Source organism: Halichoerus grypus, chromosome X (assembly GCF_964656455.1).
Source record: "Halichoerus grypus chromosome X, mHalGry1.hap1.1, whole genome shotgun sequence".
Taxonomy (NCBI): Eukaryota; Metazoa; Chordata; class Mammalia; order Carnivora; family Phocidae; genus Halichoerus; species Halichoerus grypus.
Genome location: NC_135727.1, coordinates 41,307,749 through 41,329,338, shown reverse-complemented (window position 1 = coordinate 41,329,338; position 21,590 = coordinate 41,307,749). Strand labels below are relative to the sequence as shown.

Sequence of the window (21,590 nt, the reverse complement as noted above, 5' to 3'; positions counted from 1 at the left end):
TTTATAAGAGTCTTTTATTTTTTCCACAGTTCATTTTGGAGATGATATATTAGTTGACTTTGCAGTATTACTTCCTACATTGCAGCTCTTTAGACTTCCAGAAAGTCCAGATTTCTTAATTAGTGCCCTAATATATAGTTTAAATATTTGTGTATTCATTTTCTTACTGCATATATCATCTACTTCCATCACATTTCTTCTGCGATGTGTATATGTTATTATTGATATGAAATATCAAGGCAAAATTCTCAGTTGCTAATGCCAGTTGTTCTCCAGAAGTCACTAACATGGTCACCTGAAAAAACCTAGTATCATTCTGCCAAAGCAGTTAATATTTGAGACATGAAGGGCAAGAACCACTCGAAAAGTGATGTGGTAATCAAAAGCAAGGTGATTTGTTTCAAATAGAATATGTCCCAAACCATTTGTTGAAGAGACTTTTTCCCATTGGATATTCATTCCTGCTTTGTTGAAGATCGGTTGACCATATAGTTGTAGGTTAATTTCTGGGTTTTCTATTCTGTTCCATTGATCTATGTGTCTATTTTGTGCCAGTGCCATACTGTTTTGATAACTACAGCTTTATAATATAACTTGAAGTCCAGGATGTGATGCCTCCAGCTCTGCTTTTTCAAGATTGCTTCAGCTATTCTGGATCTTTTGAAGTTCCGTATAAATTTTAGGATTGTTTCATCTAGTTCTGTGAAAAATGCTGTTGGTATTTTGATAGGGATTGCATAAAATCTGTAGATTGCTTTGAGTAGTACAGACATTTTAGCAATACTTGTTCTTCCAATCCATGAGTATGGAATGTCTTTCCATTTCTTTATGTCATCTTCAATTTCTTTCATCAATGTTTTATGGTTTTCAGAGTACAGGTCTTTCACCTCTTTGGTGAGGTTTATTCCTAGGTATCTTATTATTTGGGTTGCAGTTGTGTTGGGGTTGTTTTCTTAATTTCTCTTTCTACTGTTTTCATTATTACTGTATAGAAATGCAACAGATTTCTGTATGTTGTTTTTGTATCCTGCAACTTTAGTGAATTTTTTTATCAGTTCTAGCTGTTTTTTGGTGGAGTCTTTAGGATTTTCTATATATAGTATCATGTCATCTGCAAATACTGAATGTTTTACTTCTTCCTTACCGATTTGGAGGTCTTCTGTTTCTTTTTGTTGTCTGACTGCTGTGGCTAGGACTTCCAGTACTCTGTTGAATAAACGTGGTAAGAGTAGTCATCCTTATCATGTTCCTGACCTTAGGGGAAAAGCTCTCAGTTTCTTCCCATTTAGGATGGTGTTAGCTGTGGGTTTTTCATATATGGCATTTGTTATGTTGAGGTATGTTCCCTCTAGAACTACGTTGCAGAGGGTTTTCATCATTCATGGATGTTGTACTTTATCAAATGCTTTATCTGTGTCTATTGAAATGATCATATGGTTTTCAGCCTTTCTTTTATCGATGTGATTTATCAAGTTGATTCATTTGCAAATATTAAACCACCCTTGCAACTGGGAATAAATCTCACTTGATCGCCCACACACACAGTCTTAAAGAAATACACATAAATGGAATTATAGTAAACATATAGTTCCATAACCACCTTTTTCCTCTTGACAATGTATCTTGAATAGTTTTCATGTTAGTATATAGAGAGCTACTTCATTCATTTTAATACCTATAAATATTTCACTGTGTGGATGTACCAAAATTTACTTAATCAGGCTCCTAGTGATGGGTGTTGAGATTCTTTTCAAATATTTTGGCTCTCGGCAAAGAGTACTGCAATAAATATCTATCTGTCTATCTCTGTGTGTGTATACATAATCTTTGTGCACTTATACACATATCTGTAAGATGAATTCTTGGAAGAGAAGTCACTGACTCAAAGATGTAGGCATTTAAAATTTTGGTAGTACTGTCACATTGTCATCCAAAAGATTTATACTGATTTACACTTTTACCAAAAGCAAGAATGCCACTTTACTCACACCCTTAGAAATGCTAGATATTGTTGTTCTTGTTAAATGTTGGCAGACTGGTGGCAAAAAAAGTTATTATATCACTATTTTCATTTGCATTTCTTATTTATTTCTAAGCTTGAACATCTTCATATTTGTTGGCCATTTATATTTCTTCTTTCTATGAATTTTATATGCTAGTTTTATTTTTCCCATTTTTCTATAAGAATGTTCTTTTTCTTATTAATTTATAAATTTTATTTACATATTAAAGGAGTTAATCCCTTATTGTGTGTTGCAAATACTTTTATCCTGTTTGACTAAATTTGTTCAATGGGAGGCTTCTTTTGGTATTTTAAGTAATTTTATTTATATGTACTCAAATATATCAATCTTTTATTTTTGTGGCTGCTGGTTTTATGTCATACTCAGAAAGGCATCACTTAGTCCAAGATTATTTCTTTAAATTCAGTATGGGTTTTTGGTACTTTTATAGTTTCATTTTTTTACTGGTATCATTTTTATTATGACAAAATTTACATAAAATTTACCACTTTAACCATTTTTAACTGCACAATTCAGTGAAATTAAGTACACTCACAGTGTTGTGCAACCATCACTGCTATCCATTTTTAGAACTTTTTTATCATCCCAAACAGAAATTCTGATACCTTTAAATAGTAACTCCCCATTGCCCCGCTCTCCCCTGCCCTTGGTAACCTCTGTTTTACTTTCTGTCTCTATGAATTTGCCTGTTCCAGATAACTCATATAAGTGGAATCATACAGTCTTTGCCCTTTGTGCCTGGCTTATGTCACTTGGTCATCCATGTTGTAATACACATCAGAATTTCATTCCTTTTTACAGCTGAAGAATATTTCATTGTATGTATATACCACATTTTGTGTATCCATTCATGTGTTGATGGACATTTGGGTTGTTTTTACCTCTTCACTATTGTGAATAATTCTGCTATGAATATTGGTGTATGAGTATCCAAGTCTTTGCTTTCAGTTCTTTTGGGAATATACCTAGGAGTGGAATTGCTGAGTCATATAGTAATTCTGAATTTAACTTTTTGAACAACCACCAAACCATTGTCCACAGCAGCTGCACCATTTTACATTCCCACCAGCAATGCATGAGGATCCCAATTTCTCCACATTCTCACCAATACTTGTTATTTTCTGTTAGTTTTTGTGTTTTTTTTTTTTTTTAACAAACCAGCCATCCTGAAATGGTATTTCATTTTGGTTCTGATTTGCATGTCCCTAATTATGAATGATGTTGGGCATCTTTTCATGTGCTCATTGGCCATTTGTATGTCTTCTTTGGAGAAATGTATATTCAAGTTCTTTGCCAATTTTGAACTGGATTATTTAGGGTTTTGTTGTTAATATGGCTTAATTTTCACCGTTGAAAATTTTAATCCATTTGGAATTTATTTTGGTATGGAAAGTGAGAAATGGACCCAGCTTTATTTTTTTCCAAGGGGTTAGCGGTATTTCCCAAATCATTTATTGACTAACGCTTACTGATATGATGTCCTAATTGGTATCATCTTTATGAACTATAGATAGACACACACACACACACACACACCCTCCTCCTCTTTGAACACATTGAGTTAACGTCTCCATTGATAAACACTTCAGAAGCATAACATGATACGGAAGAGTTTTAGCACATGTAAGAAAACAGTTTTATTATGCTCTAGGTAATCAGGGTTTTCCGTATTATTTTTGCAGGCAGGAATACCGCACTGTGTTACAAGATAGGTTAGATGGTGCCACAGTTACAAAGCCACTTCAAAGTCTCAGTGACTTTTAACACAATAGATGTTTATTTCTTGCTCAAGTTAAACCTGATGCACTAGTTATTAGCTTTCTTCTCAGCGGTGATTCAGGAAGGCAGTCTGCTTCCATCTTGTTGCAGCTTCAGCAGGAACAAGTGGCTTCTAGGGCTGTGTAGGCAAAGGAAGGAAGAAATGAAGGAGATGTTCACTTTTAATTATGTTAGACTGGAAGTGACACATCATTTCTATTCACATTCTCATTTGCCAAAACTTACTTACACGATCCCAACCTAGCTATAAGGGATGCCAGGACACTTGGGCTTCCCACGTGACCATGAGGAAATGGAGTGGAGAACTTCTACATAGCAATGCCTTTGTCACCCTCACCGCATGCATCTGTGACATTTCTAAAAAAGTAGTTTTTGCACAGTTCTAACAATTTAAAGTGAAATGTAGAGAAGCTCATTTTATAGGGAAAAATCCATAGTCCTTTTAAGAGAATCCCTATGTGATATAAACAACAACATGCTAATTTCATACTAAGTTTTCTTAAGTAGAAAATGATTGTTGCTGGGGTGCCTGGGGGGCTCAGTCATTAAGCGTTTGCCTTCAGCTCAGGTCATGATCCCATCGTCCTGGGATCGAGCCCCGCATCGGGCTCCCTGCTCAGTGGGAAGCCTGCTTCTCCCTCTCCCACTCCCCCTGCTTGTGTTCCCTCTCTCGCTGTCTCTTTCTCTCTGTCAAATAAATAAATAAAATCTTAAAAAAAGAAAAAGAAAATGATTGTTGCTGATACCTGAGTTCTTGCTATGTGTCAGCCACCATTCTAAGTGCTCTACATCCTGAGTATTTAATCCTCACAACATTCTCTGATGTAGTACCAGATGAGCAGTTTGAGAGGTCTTCATTTGCTCAAAGCATTAACACAAGTAGGCAGAGTCACCCACCCAAACAGTAGATTTACTTACACTTTATGTTGCAGGGACTCTGTAAGTGATTATTTGTAAAAGTCAATTTATGATAACAATTAGAATTATTAAGGTCTGGGTTGTTGCTGTCAGCGTCAAAGCTAAAGATCTCGAAATCCTTCCAAAGCATCTAGGTTAAAGTCCATCCCATTCAAAGAAGGAGAAAGTTATGTAGTTATTTTCTAGATTTGTCGTTATTATATTCACTGTGCATTAGTGAGTTTGCACAGTTATAAACCGTTCAACAGATTTTGTGACATGTCTAGCGGAGGTGGCTTTAATTGTGAAGCTAACAAAGACTAAGCTTGAGAAGCCCTCACTTGCTTCGGTACTGTATAGATAAAGGGGGCTTCTAAATAGTATGCCCTTCAGGCCCCACAAAACCTAGATCCACCACTGGCTTTTAGATAGTTTTACAGAGATGTAGCCCTAGCATACAAAGGTGGAGAGCACATGCCTCAAGGCCAAACTGTGCAGATTAGAATCACCATGAGACTTTGCATAAGTTCCTTAACCTCTAAATGTTTTCATGTTTTCATGCATAAAATGAAGTCTTTGTCATGTGTAGCCACTGGTGTCTGCGATCCGTTAGCTTAGTAGTGGTCAGTTGGTGCTTTGGAAGAGTTTCTTTAAACACCTGGAGGACAGAAAAGGAAAACAAGGACAAAAATGATCTCCAGTTTTTGCCATTGGATCTGTGTTTAGGGCTTACCCAGGCTGTTTACAACCCTGTCTTAGCTTTCACTTCCTGCTCTTCAGAGCCTGCAGATGGTCAGCCAGAGGTGAACAATCGGAGTTTTTCTCAGGCCTTTCCTGAGCATGCATCCAGCACTGGGCATACATGTAGCCTTCTTGATGCCCCAGTGTACACAGGACCTTTTAAAAAGCCCTTATCGCCCCGCATGTGTCTTTTCCCAACCCCTTCCTCCTCAGGCTTTTTGATCTGTCTATTGCTCGTCCCAGCTTTATACTTTGCCCCAGCTGCTCTGGCTAGTGTTTTTGCCTTCATATGCTTTCAACAAAAGCCACTGGGGAAGCTACCCCAGTTGTGGGAATGCCCCAAATCAGGTGAAACGAAAGCAAGCTCTTGCATCTGCCCTTGAGGGAACTGCCTAACAGGTCCAAACTCACATCTTTGAGAATAAGTTCTGCATCGCACCGTCTGGTACTAGCCACCTACAGCAGGAGTGCGAGCTGCCGGCTTTATGGCTGCTGCTGATAACAGGGAGTAGATGGGCAATTTAAAATACCACAACATGGGGCGCCGGGGGGGCTCAGTCGTTAAGCGTCTGCCTTCGGCTCAGGTCATGATGCGGAGGTCCTGGGATCGAGCCCCGCATCGGGCTCCCTGCTCCGCGGGAAGCCTGCTTCTCCCTCTCCCACTCCCCCTGCTTGTGTTTCCTCTCTCGCTGTGCATCCCTCTCTCTCTGTCAAATAAATAAATAAAATCTTTTAAAAATAAATAAAATACCACAGCGCATTCTTACCACAGTGCAGCAGCTCTTTCTCTATTAATCTTTCCCTTGATTGTTTTAAGTTTTTGTATAGATTCCAGAGTTCTGCCGAAGTTGATCTGAGAGTTTTTTCAGCCTGTAAGTTGCTTTAGTGGAGGGACACAGCCCTGAAACCGCCTACTCCGCCATATACAGTAGTGTCCCTCCCCCGATCCATTTTTGATAAAGCTTCTTGAGAGTATCCAAAGCTAAGTGTTAGTTAATAAAGCTGTTTCAAAGGAAATATACTTTGAAAATAACTTCAATTACATATATGTATTTTGCTTTACGTCTTGTAAGTTTTGTAAAGAATTGATAAATAAATTTCAAAATAGAAAAAAAAATGATTGTTGTACTCCCTTGAAGTGTAAACAATAAGTTGTTTACTTGGTACCATATAAAGAACCTGGAAAATATATAGACTTACTCTACTCCACCAAAAAGATTAAAGAAGTAAAAATAACTAAATATGGCTTTGGGATACCAGCCCGTATCTGTGTTATACAGTCATTGTTATGTGCGGAAGTTACCATAATGTAACTTCGATTAACGTGTGATAAATTGGAGGGAAGAGGGAGAAGATGAGGGACATTGTTAATGCTATAAGAAAAAAAAACCACATCAGCTTATGTGATACTAAATCCAAGTAAATATTTAACTATTTTACAATACTTACCATCTGCTTTTTACTTTTAGGTGATATTATAAAGGCTGTGAGTAAACTGGATAGAGTGCATATCGTCGGTATCTTGGATATCTGTAATTTGGGTAACAATAAAGTAGAAGTCTACCTGCACAGAATTTATAGTCCAACTAATACTTCTTAAAAATTGGCAAGTGAAATGATCACAGGTTATAAAGAGGGCACTGCTTTAAAGATACTCTGTCATTTTGTTGGTAATTTCAGCAACTGGTTTTCGGCAAGAATATTACATAAGCTCTAAAGTTATTAAGTGGTTTTATGTTCACCTTGTGTTTGAAGCTAACGCACTTCATTTTAAACTCATTACTGAAAAGTTCATCGAAACAGTTTTTGTGTATCAAGAAAATCTACCTTACTTCTATATATTATCTTGACTTGTAATAATTTGTGTTCACTATTCTATTTGTGAAGTGCTTTTATTCTCAAGCCTCAGCCAAAGGCATCCTGACTTACAAGAGTAACTTCTCGTGAATATTTAACATCCTTCCACTTTTATTCACCTATAGTGGGAAATTCTGAATTGCTAATTTGAAGATTAAATTCTCCTAAAGTGGTCAACCTGCATTTTTCATGACTGTGGTGGTTACTGTCATTTTCAAAAAGCACACATGGATTGTTACCGTCCAGTTGCCTTGGTCCTTAGTTTGGTCAGCTGTACAATGAGTGTGTTAAATTGTCTTAAGACTTTCCACTCTTTATTGTGACTTCTTATCCTTTGACTTTCCAAATGTTTTGACCAGTGCGTGAACTTAAAAGCCAGAGAGGCTACAGTAGGTCTCTGTTTTTCCTGTATTCATTTGTAGTTTTGGTACATGTAATGTGAGTTTAAATAGTGAAATTTTATCTCATATTAACATTTTAAGTGTGCATATTGAAAATATAAAACAGCGACTAAGGGGATTTTATTCTGGTTATCTATTATACTTCATTTTAACTGTAAATCGCCATTCCACATTTGCGAAGCCTTGTGGTTGACAATTATGTGGTTAGATGACCAAAATGACCATCACATGAGTTAAAAAGTATTCAGTGTCAAGATCAATCTGAATCTAGTTGAGCAATTACCTTGTGGGTTTTCTTCTAGCCCTATGGTTCTGTGACTTCATACGCTATATATTTTAAATGTTTTGGGCAGCTCATGAGTCTAAAGACAGATGCTGTACTTTGTTCATAAATGCATTCAGCCTTTTGTTCCTTATAATTGTGTTTAAATGTTAATTAAAATAGTGAATCCTTCTTGTGTTAAAATTTTGAGTGTATTATTAAAGTTAAAAAACACACTAACTTTTTTGGTCTCTTGTCTCATTTTTAACGTATTTGATGGCCCTCCTCCATATTTTTTGGCCAATAATAGACCTACATATGCTTGCTAAATGAGCCAATATGATTCTTCCCTATGGGTTGAAGACTTGTTTATCAAATGGAATCTGGGTTTCTGTATTAAGCCATTATAAACTTTAAAAGGCAGTTCCATTTTACTGACATGTAAATGTTGGGGAAGGGAAAAATTAATACTTACATGGCTATTGACTAAAAACCTCAGGTGAGATTTCAAAGCTACACACTTTAACAGGTATAATTTCTGTTCTCATATTGAATGAGAAATATGAACAATTTTTGAAAATTTAGGATCTTTAAAAACAACTTTCCTGGCAATTTATTTTATATTCTAGAAGTGTTTCTATCTAAATTTGGAGTTACATTTCTGTGTCCACATTTCTGGTTGTTGTAAAATGGGAGAGCTATTGTAGCATTTCCTAAGAAAAATACCAAACTACCATCAGAAGAACTTACCTACAAGTGACAATATGTGTTCATTAATTCCAAAGCCACACAAATATATTACTGTGATGTCAACTTCAAATTAAGGAATCAGTTAGTAAATTATGAAATATTGTATAATCTACTGGAGAACCACAGTCTCTCTCTTTAGATGGCACATGAGATATGCACATTGAAATCCTGTAGTAAGCTATTAAAGAAAGAATCTGAGTATCTGTTCTTCTGCTATTTTTATTTCTTTATGGAATTACCCTGCATTCATTTTATTCATATTAAGAAAAGGACTTTTAAGAAATGACTGTCACTCTTATTTGATGACGGTAATAACGTTTGATATTTTTAACTATACACCCTCTGCCAATACGGACATAGGTTATAACCGATTCTGTTATTCCAAAGGCATTTCTATGGTTTATACTGCTTGCTGTTTCACTGGTTTGCTTTTCAGGTACATTTCCTTCTTTTTTTCTTTCTTAAACATTGCTACCCAAGAATTTGCAGGTACACTGATGGGAAGTGAAATATGTATTATTCAGTCCTGATTGTTTTATTTTTTTTAAGATTTTATTTGTTTATTTGAGAGAGAGAGAGAGAGAGAGGAGAACACAAATGGTGGGGAAGGGCAGAGGGAGAGGGAGAAGCAGATTCCCCCGCCCAGGGGGTTGCCCAATGAGGACTCGATCCCAGGACACCGGGATCATGACCTGAGTGGAAGGCAGATGCTCAACTGACTGAGCCACCCAGGCTCCCCCAGTCCTGAATATTTTAGTAATCAACTGCTTTTAGTAAAGAAATTTTAGGAAAAAAGGTTAAAAATTGAAAAGCAAAACCAGATTTGGGTATTATCTGAAGATTCCAGTTCTTCAAGATTATCTTTGAGTCAAGTCATATTATATTTGTGTCTATTGCCCAAAATAGAAACATTATATATAAACTCATCTCTTGGTCCAGGTCATCCCACTCATTATCTTCATTCTTACATTATTATGTTGATGCCACTTCTAGCCCTAAGTTTTTGTTTTCCTTTACACTGAAGAAATAAAATGTAGATTTTGAAGAAAACACGTTTAAAGCTAGCCATGGCTCTGTCCCTAAATGCCTGAGAAATTTTATGGAAAGCCACTTAAACTGCTAGGCCTTAGTTTCCTTATTTGTAAAATTTGCAAAATAATGGTCCCATCTGGCTCTATGATTCTTTGGGTCTATTAATACAGGTCTATTAATACAGGTATTAGAACACTGAAAATGTGTTTGTGTTATTTTTATGTGTCTCATGAAGATGTGGTTTTCTATGAAGAACATTTTAATATAATTAGACCATTTATCAATTATAGCAGCTCATTATAACAAAAAAACAGTTGAAATTTTTTCATCCCAGGGTTTTTTGGGGTTTTTTGGGTTTTTTTTTTTTTTTACTGCTAGTGTTCTTCCTAACTTGTTGCCTTTTCAGCAATAATATATTATTTTTTCTCCAAAGAGAAATCTGAAATATTTTAGCTTTTTTTTTAATGATATGCACATCTTCATTGAAAGTCAAGCAACACTTTTTAAAGAATGTGAGTACTTCTGATGCTATTCTGAGATGATTGCATCTGACTCATACATAGTAGCTTAGGATCTAGAAGTTGCCCCCAAGAAGGTTTTAATATCTATTTTGTGGATGGGGAACAAAACAATAAAAGACTAAATGGTTTAATGTAAAATTGTCAAAGCAATTAAATTAGAAGGTTAGGCTTATAACTCCAAAGTCTGTTTCTTTAAGCTCTAATTTGCACCAAAGTAAGATGTTTGAATAAGGGTAACATTTCACATAATATATCAGATCACTGTGAGATAAACTTCTCCAAACGCTGGGGCTCATAAAATAAGCCAAACTATTGCAACATATATCCAAGTGTTTGAATGCTCACTCTGTGGCAAGCACTAGGTTAGCACTAGGAACACAACACAATACAAGCAAAAACACATGGCCCGGGGCGCCTGGGTGACTCAGTCGTTAAGCGTCTGCCTTCAGCTCAGGTCATGATCCCAGGCTCCTGGGATCGAGCCCGCGCATCGGGCTCCCCGCTCCGCGGGAAGCCTGCTTCTCCCTCTAACACTCCCTTTGCTTGTGTTCCCTCTCTCGCTGCCTCTCTCTCTGTCAAATAAATAAATAAAATCTTTAAAAAAAAAAAAAAAACACATGGCCCCTACTCTCATAGAGCTTACAGTGTTGTGGAGGAGAGAGACATTCAAAAAATTGTACACATAAGTGAGCTAAGTACTGCAAAGGAAAGATACGTGTTTTATATTAGAGCTTTTTGACAAAGGAAGCCAGGTTGGGGCGGGGGGCACTGGGAAGGTTTTTCCTGAGAAAGTGAATGTGTGTTTGAAGACTTGAATGAGAACTGATATGGCTAGAGTGCAGAAAGTGGGGTGCAAGAGGAGACAAGCAAATAGACCAAGGCTCTTGCAGGCTATGCAGAGCCTTGTAGGCCATAGTAAAGATTTTAATTTGTATCTTCAGAGCACTGGGAAGCCATTATACGGTTTGTGGCCAATATGCACCATGATTCAATTTATGTTTTAGAATGGTCATTGTCTCCTGGAAGGAGAATGGATATAAAGAGGTTGCTAGAGACTGTTAGTGGACCCTAATAACTATTCTCTTCTATAGTAGTAGATCTATCGATTTTTAGCTGGGCACATAGCTACCTACAATAAAGAATATTTTCCCCTGGTTCCTTTGTTGCTAGATATGGCCTTGTGACTAAGTTCTAAGTTCAGAAGTGAGCATAAGTGATCTGTACAATTACTGAACCAATTCCTCAGAGGTTGCAAGAGAATGCTCTTTCCCTTTACCCCCCTTCCCATTGGCTAAAATGTGAGCCTGGTGGTGAGACATCTTGTACCCTGCAGATGAAGAGCAAAATTCTAGGGATGTGAACCCAACCAGCTAGTAGGAGCCTAGATCCCTGATATTGTGGAACTGCCATACCAGCTTTGTACTTTTTACCCGTTTGGGCTGTTACATGAGAGAAAAATAAACTATCTTGTTTATGTCACCACTATTTTGGGTCTCTGGCAGTCCAACCTGTATACTACTAATGCAGGGGGCAGAAGTGAAAGCAAGGGGACCAGCTCAATGACAAATGAGATTGGGAGCAGATATAGTCCATATAAATTTCAGAGATAACATTAAAATATAGATTCAGGCATCTTGCCCAATTCTAATGATCCAGTTCTTAACAAATTCTCACTGAAAGAAAAAAAATTTAACACTCACAAAATTCTTCCCCTCCCCCCTCAAAATCACAAAGGCAATTTCTTAGTTACCAAGTAAAATGTAGATGACTTTCATGTATCTTTGCTGTCATATGGTCCTAGGCATATTTGACTTTGGACATCGAGTGATTCTGTAATATCAGATCTCAGTTATTTCTTTTATTCAGCTTAGGCTAATATTAAAATTAATTTTTATTCCTTTTGAACATACACCAAGTTAGAGTCACCCAGCCCAGAACTGGAAGTTTGCTATGAATAATCAAGGGTTACCTGTATTCTATTAGAAACGCGGCTGTGCTTTCTTATCTTTCAATGGTGGGTTTGCCATAAATGTTGTTCAATCATATGGAGAAATTTGAAATGTTCCTTGCCTAAGAGATGAACAATTCCCTTCTCTATGCCTTTATTAATATTATGTACCTTTGCTAAGATATTTAATATTTATTAAGGTACAAGTAATCGAAAAAGTCCAGGAATATTAGATGTTTGAACAATACTGTATAGCAGTGGTTCTCAAACTTGGCTTCATATTGGTATTACCTGGCAAGTTTTAAAAATTACTATGCCTAGGTGTCATCCCCAAGTTTCTGGTTGGTGTAGCCTGGGCATCGAGGTAATTAACAGCTCCCCAGGTGATTCTAATCAGCAGACAAGTTTGAAAACCCCTGCTATATAGTACTGTTTAAAGCACTTACCAGTTTTATCAAAGCTCAAGCTTTACCCAATACTTTGAACTTACCTCTCCTTTAGGTGCTACAGTTTCAGCTACTCTCAAAGCAGTTTCATCATGAATTGTGCTGAAAGGAAGGAAAAATTAAAAACTGATAGTTTCTAAGGGCGCCTGGGTGGCTCAGTCGGTTAAACATCTGACTCTTGGTTTCGGCTCGGGTCATGATCTCAGGGTCTTGAGATCGAGCCCCGTGTTGGGCTCCACGCTCAGATCGAGTCTGTTTGAGATTCTCTTCTCTCTCTGCCCCTCCCACTTGTATGCTCTCTCGCTCTCTCTCTCTCTCAAATAAATAAAATCTTTAAAAAAATTGATAGTTTCTGAACAACTTTTATTTTCAGAGTTCTAGCATATCAGGTCTGGAAAAGACCTTATGGGTAAATAAATTCTAATCCAACCTCTTTTATTGTGTAAATGAAGAAAAAGTCCCAGAGAGGTTTTTATTTTTGAGGATGTAATAGTAGCTGTTGTAGAATCAGCACTTGTGCCAACTTCGGGTTTGCAATATACTTCAAAAATGTTCAGACTTCTACCTAAAGTACAGACAAACCTACAAATACAGATTGTACCATATGTAGGCATATGCTATATAGATAATACAAATATAGATTGGAAGCTGAAGCACAACGAGGTTGAAATAAAATGACGGCGGCAAGTCTGTCAAAACTACAACTAGATCCTGTACCATTTTCATCATGTAAAACTTTACGATCTCAAGTTCTTAAAGTGCATAAGAATTACCTGGAGAGCTTATTTAAAATGTGAATTCCTAGATATTTCCCTCAGATTCTGATTCAGGATGATTGGGAGTGGGACCCAGAAATCTTCATTTTTAATAAAATTCCAAGTGAATATAATGTAGGTGTTCCACAAACGAAACTTTAGGGGCACCTGGGTGGCTCAGTCAGCTAGGCATCTGCCTTCGGCTCAGGTCATGATCTCAGGGTCCTGGGATCGAGCCCCTATGTCGGGCTCCCTGCTCCTCAGGGAGTCTGCTTCTCCCTCTCCCTCTGCCACTCCCTTCCACTTGTGCTCTCTCTCTCTCTCTCTCTCTCAAATAAATAAAATCTTGAAAAAAAAACTTTAGAAACACTGAATAAGTACTAGACCACTCACACCCCAGCAAATTACCTTAAGAAAAATTACATTGGTGGGTGTTTATTGTTTTGGGACTAATTTTACTTAATCGCAAATTTTTAAAAATCTAAGATTATCTTTGTAAGTTACAACTCTCTCTCTCTGAAAGTCATATAAATGCACCTATGTACAAGATATATAATGCTGGTTACCATATGAAGTCATGCACTTCAACCTTCAGAGCAATTTTAAATAGTTTAGTAAAATTATCTTTAATGCCCCAGCACTGCCACAAAATGTTACAGGAAAGTTGTCATTTTTAAGGCCTGGAATGATTTAACTTCTACAAAAAATATAATGTGAAGATTTGAAACTATTAAGTTACCATGAACAAAACTTAACTTCTAATGGATTTAGCTAGTTTCTCACTAATCTGTTTTTAAACTATTTCATGAAAAGTTTCTCCTTGAGAAGCAATTTAATACCTGGTAGGAAAAGTGAAATAAAATTTCTAGGACTTGACTAATTATTTGCATGTTGCGTGCTAATGTTGCATTTATCAGAGATGTCTATCGGCAGTCAGCAAACTAATGGTTTTAGCAATAGTAACACTTCCCTTTTCAATTTGACAGTTTTCTTTGTCCATTGAGGACAGGTTTTATTATGAGTTTGAACATTGAAATCATAGTCTCAATAGCAAAATAATAAACTATTTGTGTTTACTTTTAAGTAGACCACAAGCTAATACACCTAGACCTTTAAACTTTCCGGTTCAATTCCATGAATAATTATTAACTGATTACTATGTGTAAGGTGTTTATAATAATAGGTATTGCGGAGAGGGGATACACAGGTGAGTAACCGACAGCTATAATAGGATAGAAAGGTTAAATCTGTAGCGTGCATCTGTTGGGATTTATTCATCAGTTTCTATTGCACATTTCCTGAACTCCTCCCTTCTGCTGAATAGTGTTACTGTTCATTCCTACCGCAGGGTCCACTCCAACGCTGTTATCTCAGATGCCTAAGGATAGACAAGAAGTAGGGGAAGAAATATCTTCATTGATTATCTCGTTCAACAATGTCTCCTATTTTCCTGTTTTCTGTTGTCCTGTTCCCTTGGCTCTAGTAGTCTTTCTGGTTCCAGACTACTTCCCTCGGACTTCAGACCACCATTGTGCCTGCCTTCCTTTTGACCTTGTGTCCTTGGCTTCTCTGACAGCCTGATGCCTGTTTGTCTCCTTTGCTGACTCTTAGCCCAGATTCCTGATATCTCTATCTTGTTGTCCATTTATCTACCTCTTCACCAGCCCTTGGCACATATAGCAATCTCCCTAGTCCGGCCACTTGCCCAGACCGGTTGACCCCTCAGCAATACATATCAGTTGCGCTCCTGATTAAAAGCAGAGCTTACAATAAAGGAAGTGACAAAATAAATAAGTCTGCCTAGACATCTGAAAGCACTAGAATTAAAAATACTAAATATTCACAATTAAACCTTGACCAATCTTCTGTTACAGCATAACACATGGGACATAAAAATTAATGGAATGCAGCTACTCAGGTATCGGGCAATCAACAAATATTTGAGTGCCTACCATGGGCAAGGCACTGTACTTGAAAGGATCCCTAGCCACTGAAATATGTTTACTTTTCAACGGATAAACAAGGTGGCAGAAGATATTCCTTGGGGAGCCTGTTAAGAAAAATTCCACAAAGAAATAAAAGGCGGAAAGGCTATGAAACCGATTCTACTCCTACCATAGCAGTTAAACTTCTGGATCTTAACTCCTGGCTGAACTGGTTGATAGCATATTTCAGCAGGGCTTGGAAAACCAGTTTGTTTTAGATATTCTGAGAGAGGTGACTTTCAGCCTCGTCACGTGGGCTTCCCAAGAGTCCAGTTCCTCATTCCGATCCACTCCATGTTTATGACATTGCATTAGCTGGCACATTAAGAAAAAAATCTCAGTGCAGGAAGTCATCCAATCCTGATAAGTTGACATGTAGCATAAAGTTTATGGTGTTATTTATTGCTAAGGTAGTCCTGGGTAAAGGTTACGTGTGTACAGCTGGAGGAGGGGCAGGCAAGGGAGAATGTAGATAACTAAAGTGAAATAGAGCTGGTGTATTCAGAGCTTACGTTGCTAGAGGTGAGATCACTTACCTACTCGCAACTGAAATTTCAAACTTCTGCTTAGCAGGGACCTGAGTGGACAAATGGTGACTGATAGTTGGAAATACCGGCAGACATCTTAAGTTTTATGTTCAGATGAACGAGCAATGAACCAGGAGAATAAGTCCAGTTGTTTTCGGCTGCTTGTAATTTTTACCTTCTTATTTAAAACCACAGCGCCTTTTTCAGTGAATGCCTATGTGACTGTGACTTATTATAATGAAACCAGCAACTACACTACAATAGAGCGGTGTGAATGTGGTGTTTATGGATTAGCTTCACCAGTGGCTAATGCTATGGGGGTGGTGAGCATCCCTAAGAACAATAACTACCAAGCTTGTGACTACAACACTGAGTTTACTAATACTAACAGTCCCTGGATTGCGCTGATAGAAAGAGGTAATTGTACATTTCTGGAAAAAATTCAAGCAGCGGGCAGAAGAAACGCAGATGCTGTTGTGATTTACAATGTTCCAGACACTGGCAACCACACGATACAGATGGCCAATTTCGGTAAGTAACGTCCGAGGCCCAAAGAGGGTTTATGTCTTTGTTTATCTTAAAATGGTATTTCCATCTAGAATTACTCTAAGATCTGGCAATGACACTGTAAAACAATTTACTTAATTTTTTTTTTTTTTTTTTTTTTTTTGCCCAGCACGACTTGGAATCTCTTTACTATTATTACTTAATATTTGTAATTAATTTGCTCCAAGGACAAAAACAATTCATGAAGTGATCCCTGTTTTCTTTCACGAGTTTCTTAGTTGTATTAGTTTGCTCACTGTTTATTACATAATTGCTTTTGAAGAAAATGTACCTTACCTCTGAACATTAAAGAAAACAAATATTTTATATCCATTTTCAATTTGTGTTTTTCAGTTCGATTCATTTTCTTAGGCAGAAAGGATTGTACATAATCAAGTATGCAGTAACTATAAAACTGATTAATTATTATGAGTAAACAATAGCATATTGTAAGTGTACAAAATGTTTACAGAAATGAGAATTCGACTATCTGCTGTGTATGAGATTTGAATCTGTTTGTGGGACTAATACATATAAAACTACTCCCTAAGAAAAATTATATATTGGAAAAGGCATGGTAGAAATAGGATCACACTGAAATTTACATCAAAAGTAAAAGTTTCCCTTAGAAGTATTTACTTAGGACTTCATAAGTAAATATAATCATCTAATTTATTAACTTCGTATTGGAATTTACTTCCGAGAATTACTGTTTTTATTTTATTTGTTTTGTGAAACAATGCCACTTTCCAAGTAAATGGTGTTTAAACTAGTAAAGAGCTAGATTTCTTACCCAAGTTTTCTATACTATGGGCAAGAATGGGTATTTCTAGCCCCAGATGGCTAAAGAAAAAAAAAAAAGGTAAGAATTTCAAACAGGGTAAGAGCTGCAAAAACACAATATCAGGATAACTGGTTATCACCACCAAACTTGGCCCCTGAGGAAATTAATGTAAATTCAACACATTTCAGAATTGTAAAAGAGAGAAAATCAAATTTGTGTTAAGAATAGTAGCGATTGGAACATGCAGGTTATACACATGCAATATGGCAGCTTAGTACTAATGTGGGAAAACCAAGCTGCTTGTTTCTCTGGGTATCAAAACGCCAGGTAAAGACGGTCTTTTCAGCAGTACTAAATCATCATAAATGTACAAAACGCCACCCACTAACTTTTGTAATATATCCTGGATGCTCCCAGAACTCAGGCATTCACACTTTTTTCTTTTGGAGTTCAGAGAACTCCAGAAGCCTTCCCTGTGTATTCCTACATTTTTACAGGTGACTTTTATTTTTGTAGAAATAGAGACAGCCTTCTCATGAAAATCAGAAACTAAACCTGTTCTAAGGAACCTACTTCCCTAATGTTTCAACTTGGATTCTGAGTGCTCTAGGTTTCCTTTTGTACAGACCATCGCCTTGTTTTCACTCCCCTGCTATTTTTGAAGTATAAACAGTACCAAACTAAATAGCAGTCCGGTTTTCAAAACTTGCTTTGCAACGTGCAGTAGGGGCCAATGTCTAGTGGAATGTGGGGACCCAGCCACTGATTTGAAAAGATTTGCCAAAGGTCACTTACAGTAAATCTTGCCAAAAGGCATGCACACAGTCATCTGAACGTCTGACTCCAAGCAGAGTATTAAAAACAAGGCAGTTACATTTAGCATTCGATATGTACTTCCAGCGTACTCAAGGATACGTGATCAAAAACATTTTTTAAAACTACTGCATTGTCCCTCTTTTCAAATAAATGCATTGAAAAAGAGAGCATAATGATAGTCATTGTAATAGTTTATATTTGTTGCCCTTTACTATATGTCAGGCACTGTTGTTGGGCCTTTATTTTTTCACTTTCCCTATTACCACTTTATTTTTTTATTTAAATTCAATTAGCCAACATATAGTACATCATTAGTTTCAGAGGTAGAGTTCAGTAATTCATCAATCTTATATAACACCCCGTGCTCATCACATCACGTGCCCTCCTTAATCCCCCCACCCCCTCCCCTCCAGCAACCCTCAGTTTATTCCCTAGAGTTAAGAGTCTCTCATGGTTTGTCTCCCTCTCTGATTATTGATCTTTAACATTCAATATTCTCAGCCCTGAAGAATTAAAATTGTAAGTTTAGTGTTTTGCAGTTATAAGACCTGTCAAGTAGCGTGTTATTGGAGTTCTCCCTTCCCAGAAATTTCCCTTATATAGAAATTATTAGATGATGCAGTCGACAAACAGTGAAGCAAGTGTGGATACAAAAACTCTATGATCAACTTCTAGACCATTAAAGACCGAGTCATTATTTTGTAACAGAAGCCAAAATGGTGTGAATTTTTGCTGTCTTTTCATTAGTGTTCTGGGTTTTTTTTTTTTTTACTTTTGTATTATTCTTTTTTATTTTTTTAATTATTATGTTCAATTAGCCAACACATAGTACATCATTAATTTTTGATGTAGTGTTCAATGATTGTTTAAGCACAGAGGGTGGGGCAACAAATCCTCCTCCTCCTCCTCCTCCTCCTCCAGAACCTCCCGGCTTCATCTCCATCACCTCATCTTTTATCACCCCTAAAAACCACCTTTTCAGAAAATCACACTCTGGCCCCCTTAGGGCTGTAGCACCCTTTCCTTCCTGCCCTGCTCCACTTACCTCTGCATTCCTTCGGTCCCATTTATCCATGCTGGGCCTTGGGAGCCTTTCCACAATGTTGTGCCTCCTTGCTTACTGATGTCGATGCCCTCTGACCAAAGACCACTAGGGGCAGACCTGTCATCGGAAAAGTTAGGTTTATTATTTACTGCAGCAAAGGGAGAATGCGCACCATGGGACACCATGGGTCACATCAATAAGAGGGTGGTAGAAGGGACTTAAAGGATTTGGGCCTGCTTTCGATGATCTGGATGAGGGTTTAGGGAAGCAAGCCATTTACCAAACATCCCAGCTCGCCTGAGACTGAAGGATTTCCTGGAATGTGGGATTTTCAGTGCTTAAACCAGGAAATTCCTGGGGAAACCAGGCTGAGTCAACTACTCTAGCTGGTTTTGTTCTTGGTTTAGAGGCTATCAGAAAGTGGGGGCAATTCTGCGATTGGATTTCTAAATCAATCTTCTGTCTAAATGGGGAAGACTGACCTGAAGCTAGAGCAGTAACCGGTAAAGAAACAACAGTCACTCGTGTTAGCCAGGATAGGAGATGTTTGGTAATTTTTGTGGGTTGGACACTTTTCATATTTTGACTATGTTCAGACATGATGGTGGAGTGGTCTTATTTTTGTCTTGATCTGTCATGGTCGCAGAGCAACCTTCCCTAATGTTGATGTTCTGTGAGACTATGTTCAACAAGAAAACACCAAGGCCCAATTAATAGTGGCAGGCTGGGTCCCAGATGTCAGAGGCTCCTTGTCTCTTTCTCACTGACAGCACACTATGCCCGTGCCTTACTGTGGTACAAATATATTCTCCTCCCGCCGCCCACCACCGCCATTTTATATTTCTGGGCCTCCTCTTCCCCTCTAGGCTGCCTTCAAAGTCCCGAACAAACATAAAGGATGCCTCTGCACTCCTTGCCTCTCATGGTTTCATGACGTGGGTACAGAATGTCCTTACTCCTGGGCCCAGTCTATTTATAGCCTCCCTAGTAGCAGGCTTCTTTTTTCTGAAGCGGACAACTTCGGTCTGAGAAGAGCGTCCACTGAGGAGGAATAATGGATAGCCTAATGCTTGGAGGTGAATCTTTAATTCAACGTTGTCCAATTTGCAGTCTGTTTTGACTTTGCCCTTTGACGGTGTTGGAAACAGGAGGATATGCTTATGGTATCCTTAAGTAATGATGTAACGTCTTAACAACCCTTTCCAAATGTTCCAGACATCCATCCCGTTCTGTCCCGGACATGCAAGAAAAATCAAGAGGCCCATTATGAAAGTCTAAAATTTGGAACCTGTTAAGTACTTACTGCATAAGCAAACAGGTCCTGAAAGTGAACTATGCTGTTAATAGGTAAATTGCCTTAAGAAATGCTTAGGTTTGAATGCAGTTTATTTCAGCCAGGTCAATAATCTGGAGGGGATAAAATGGTTCTTACATTTTTATCATTTCAACTGTGTCGAATGAAGGGGATCTCAGGGTAAGGTTTGAAGCATTTCAGAATCCTCCAATCTCATCAATTCCTGAGCAAGTAAGTGTAGGGATAGGAAGGATTTAATCAGAGCAGCAAATGCAAATGCTAAATGTTTTGGGGAAATGTCTTCTAGAAATGAAAGAGGAAATAAACACATAGTATATAAATGGAGAAAATAATTTAAAAAAACTTCTCTAAGGTTAGACTCAGATATACACATAAAGAACTTAATTCAAGAAAAGTAATCAGTTCCCATTCAAAGGAATCTCACATCTGTCTAGTTGTACCATCTCCAAGACTTTATCCTCAGACCGTTCCAACAACTTCCTAACTGATCTTGATTCTCTTGTCCCCTTCCAAGCCGATCCCCACACTGAAGCCAAAGTGGCTTTTGAGAAAAGATAAACCACACCCTGTCTAAAATCTTTTAGTAGCGTCCCATGGCACTTAGAGTAAATTCAAACTCTTTCCCATGTCCTTACCTAGCCGTGAATCACCTGGCTCCTGCCTACCACTCTGACCTCATCTCCTCTAACCTCCCCGCCTCCCCACCTCCACCTCCACCGCCCCCACCCACCCCCGCCACTCCCTCAGCTCCAGCCACACTGGCTTCCTTTCAGTCCCTCCATTCCTCTGAACTCTTCCCTGCCCTTGAGCCTGAAAGTACTTGACACCTCCCTCTTCTTCACCCTTATATCTCATTAAACATAAAGTCCTGTTGATTTGACCTCCAAGCATTACTTTTTTTAAGTTTTTATTTAAATTCCAGTTAGTTAACATACAGTGTAATATTAGTTTCAAGCATACAATAGAGTAATTCAACACTTCCGTACATCACCCAGTGCTCATCACAAGTGCCCTCCTTAATCCCCATCTCCTATGTCGCCCATCCCCCAACACCCTCCCCTCCGGTAACCATCAGTTTGTTCTCTAGAGTTAAGAGTCTTGTTTCTTGGTTTCTCTCTCACACTCTCTCTCTCTCTTTTTCTTGGCTTGTTTGTTTTGT

General features: G+C 37.8%; 2 protein-coding genes and 1 long non-coding RNA gene across 5 annotated transcripts in view; 2 read left to right on the top strand and 1 right to left on the bottom strand.

Moving 5' to 3' along the window:
• RADX (RPA1 related single stranded DNA binding protein, X-linked) overlaps nucleotides 1-8,190 on the top strand; it is an 81,625-nt gene extending 73,435 nt beyond the window's left edge. For all 3 annotated transcript variants that reach the window (XM_078063897.1, XM_078063896.1, XM_078063898.1), the window contains exon 14: nucleotides 6,911-8,190. In XM_078063897.1, the coding sequence (XP_077920023.1) occupies nucleotides 6,911-7,041 (131 nt within the window). In that variant the 3' untranslated portion in view covers nucleotides 7,042-8,190. The remainder of the gene's footprint in view (nucleotides 1-6,910) is intronic.
• Nucleotides 8,191-15,813: 7,623 nt separating this feature from the next.
• Nucleotides 15,814-21,590, top strand: part of RNF128 (ring finger protein 128) — a 103,062-nt gene continuing 97,285 nt past the window's right edge. The window contains exon 1 of the mRNA XM_078065484.1: nucleotides 15,814-16,456. Coding sequence (XP_077921610.1) covers nucleotides 16,051-16,456 — 406 coding nt within the window. The 5' untranslated portion in view covers nucleotides 15,814-16,050. The remainder of the gene's footprint in view (nucleotides 16,457-21,590) is intronic.
• Nucleotides 19,123-21,590, bottom strand: part of LOC118533600 (uncharacterized) — a 36,510-nt gene continuing 34,042 nt past the window's right edge. Inside the window, exon 4 of the long non-coding RNA XR_013444855.1 lies at nucleotides 19,123-19,233. This is a non-coding gene — a long non-coding RNA (uncharacterized LOC118533600). The remainder of the gene's footprint in view (nucleotides 19,234-21,590) is intronic.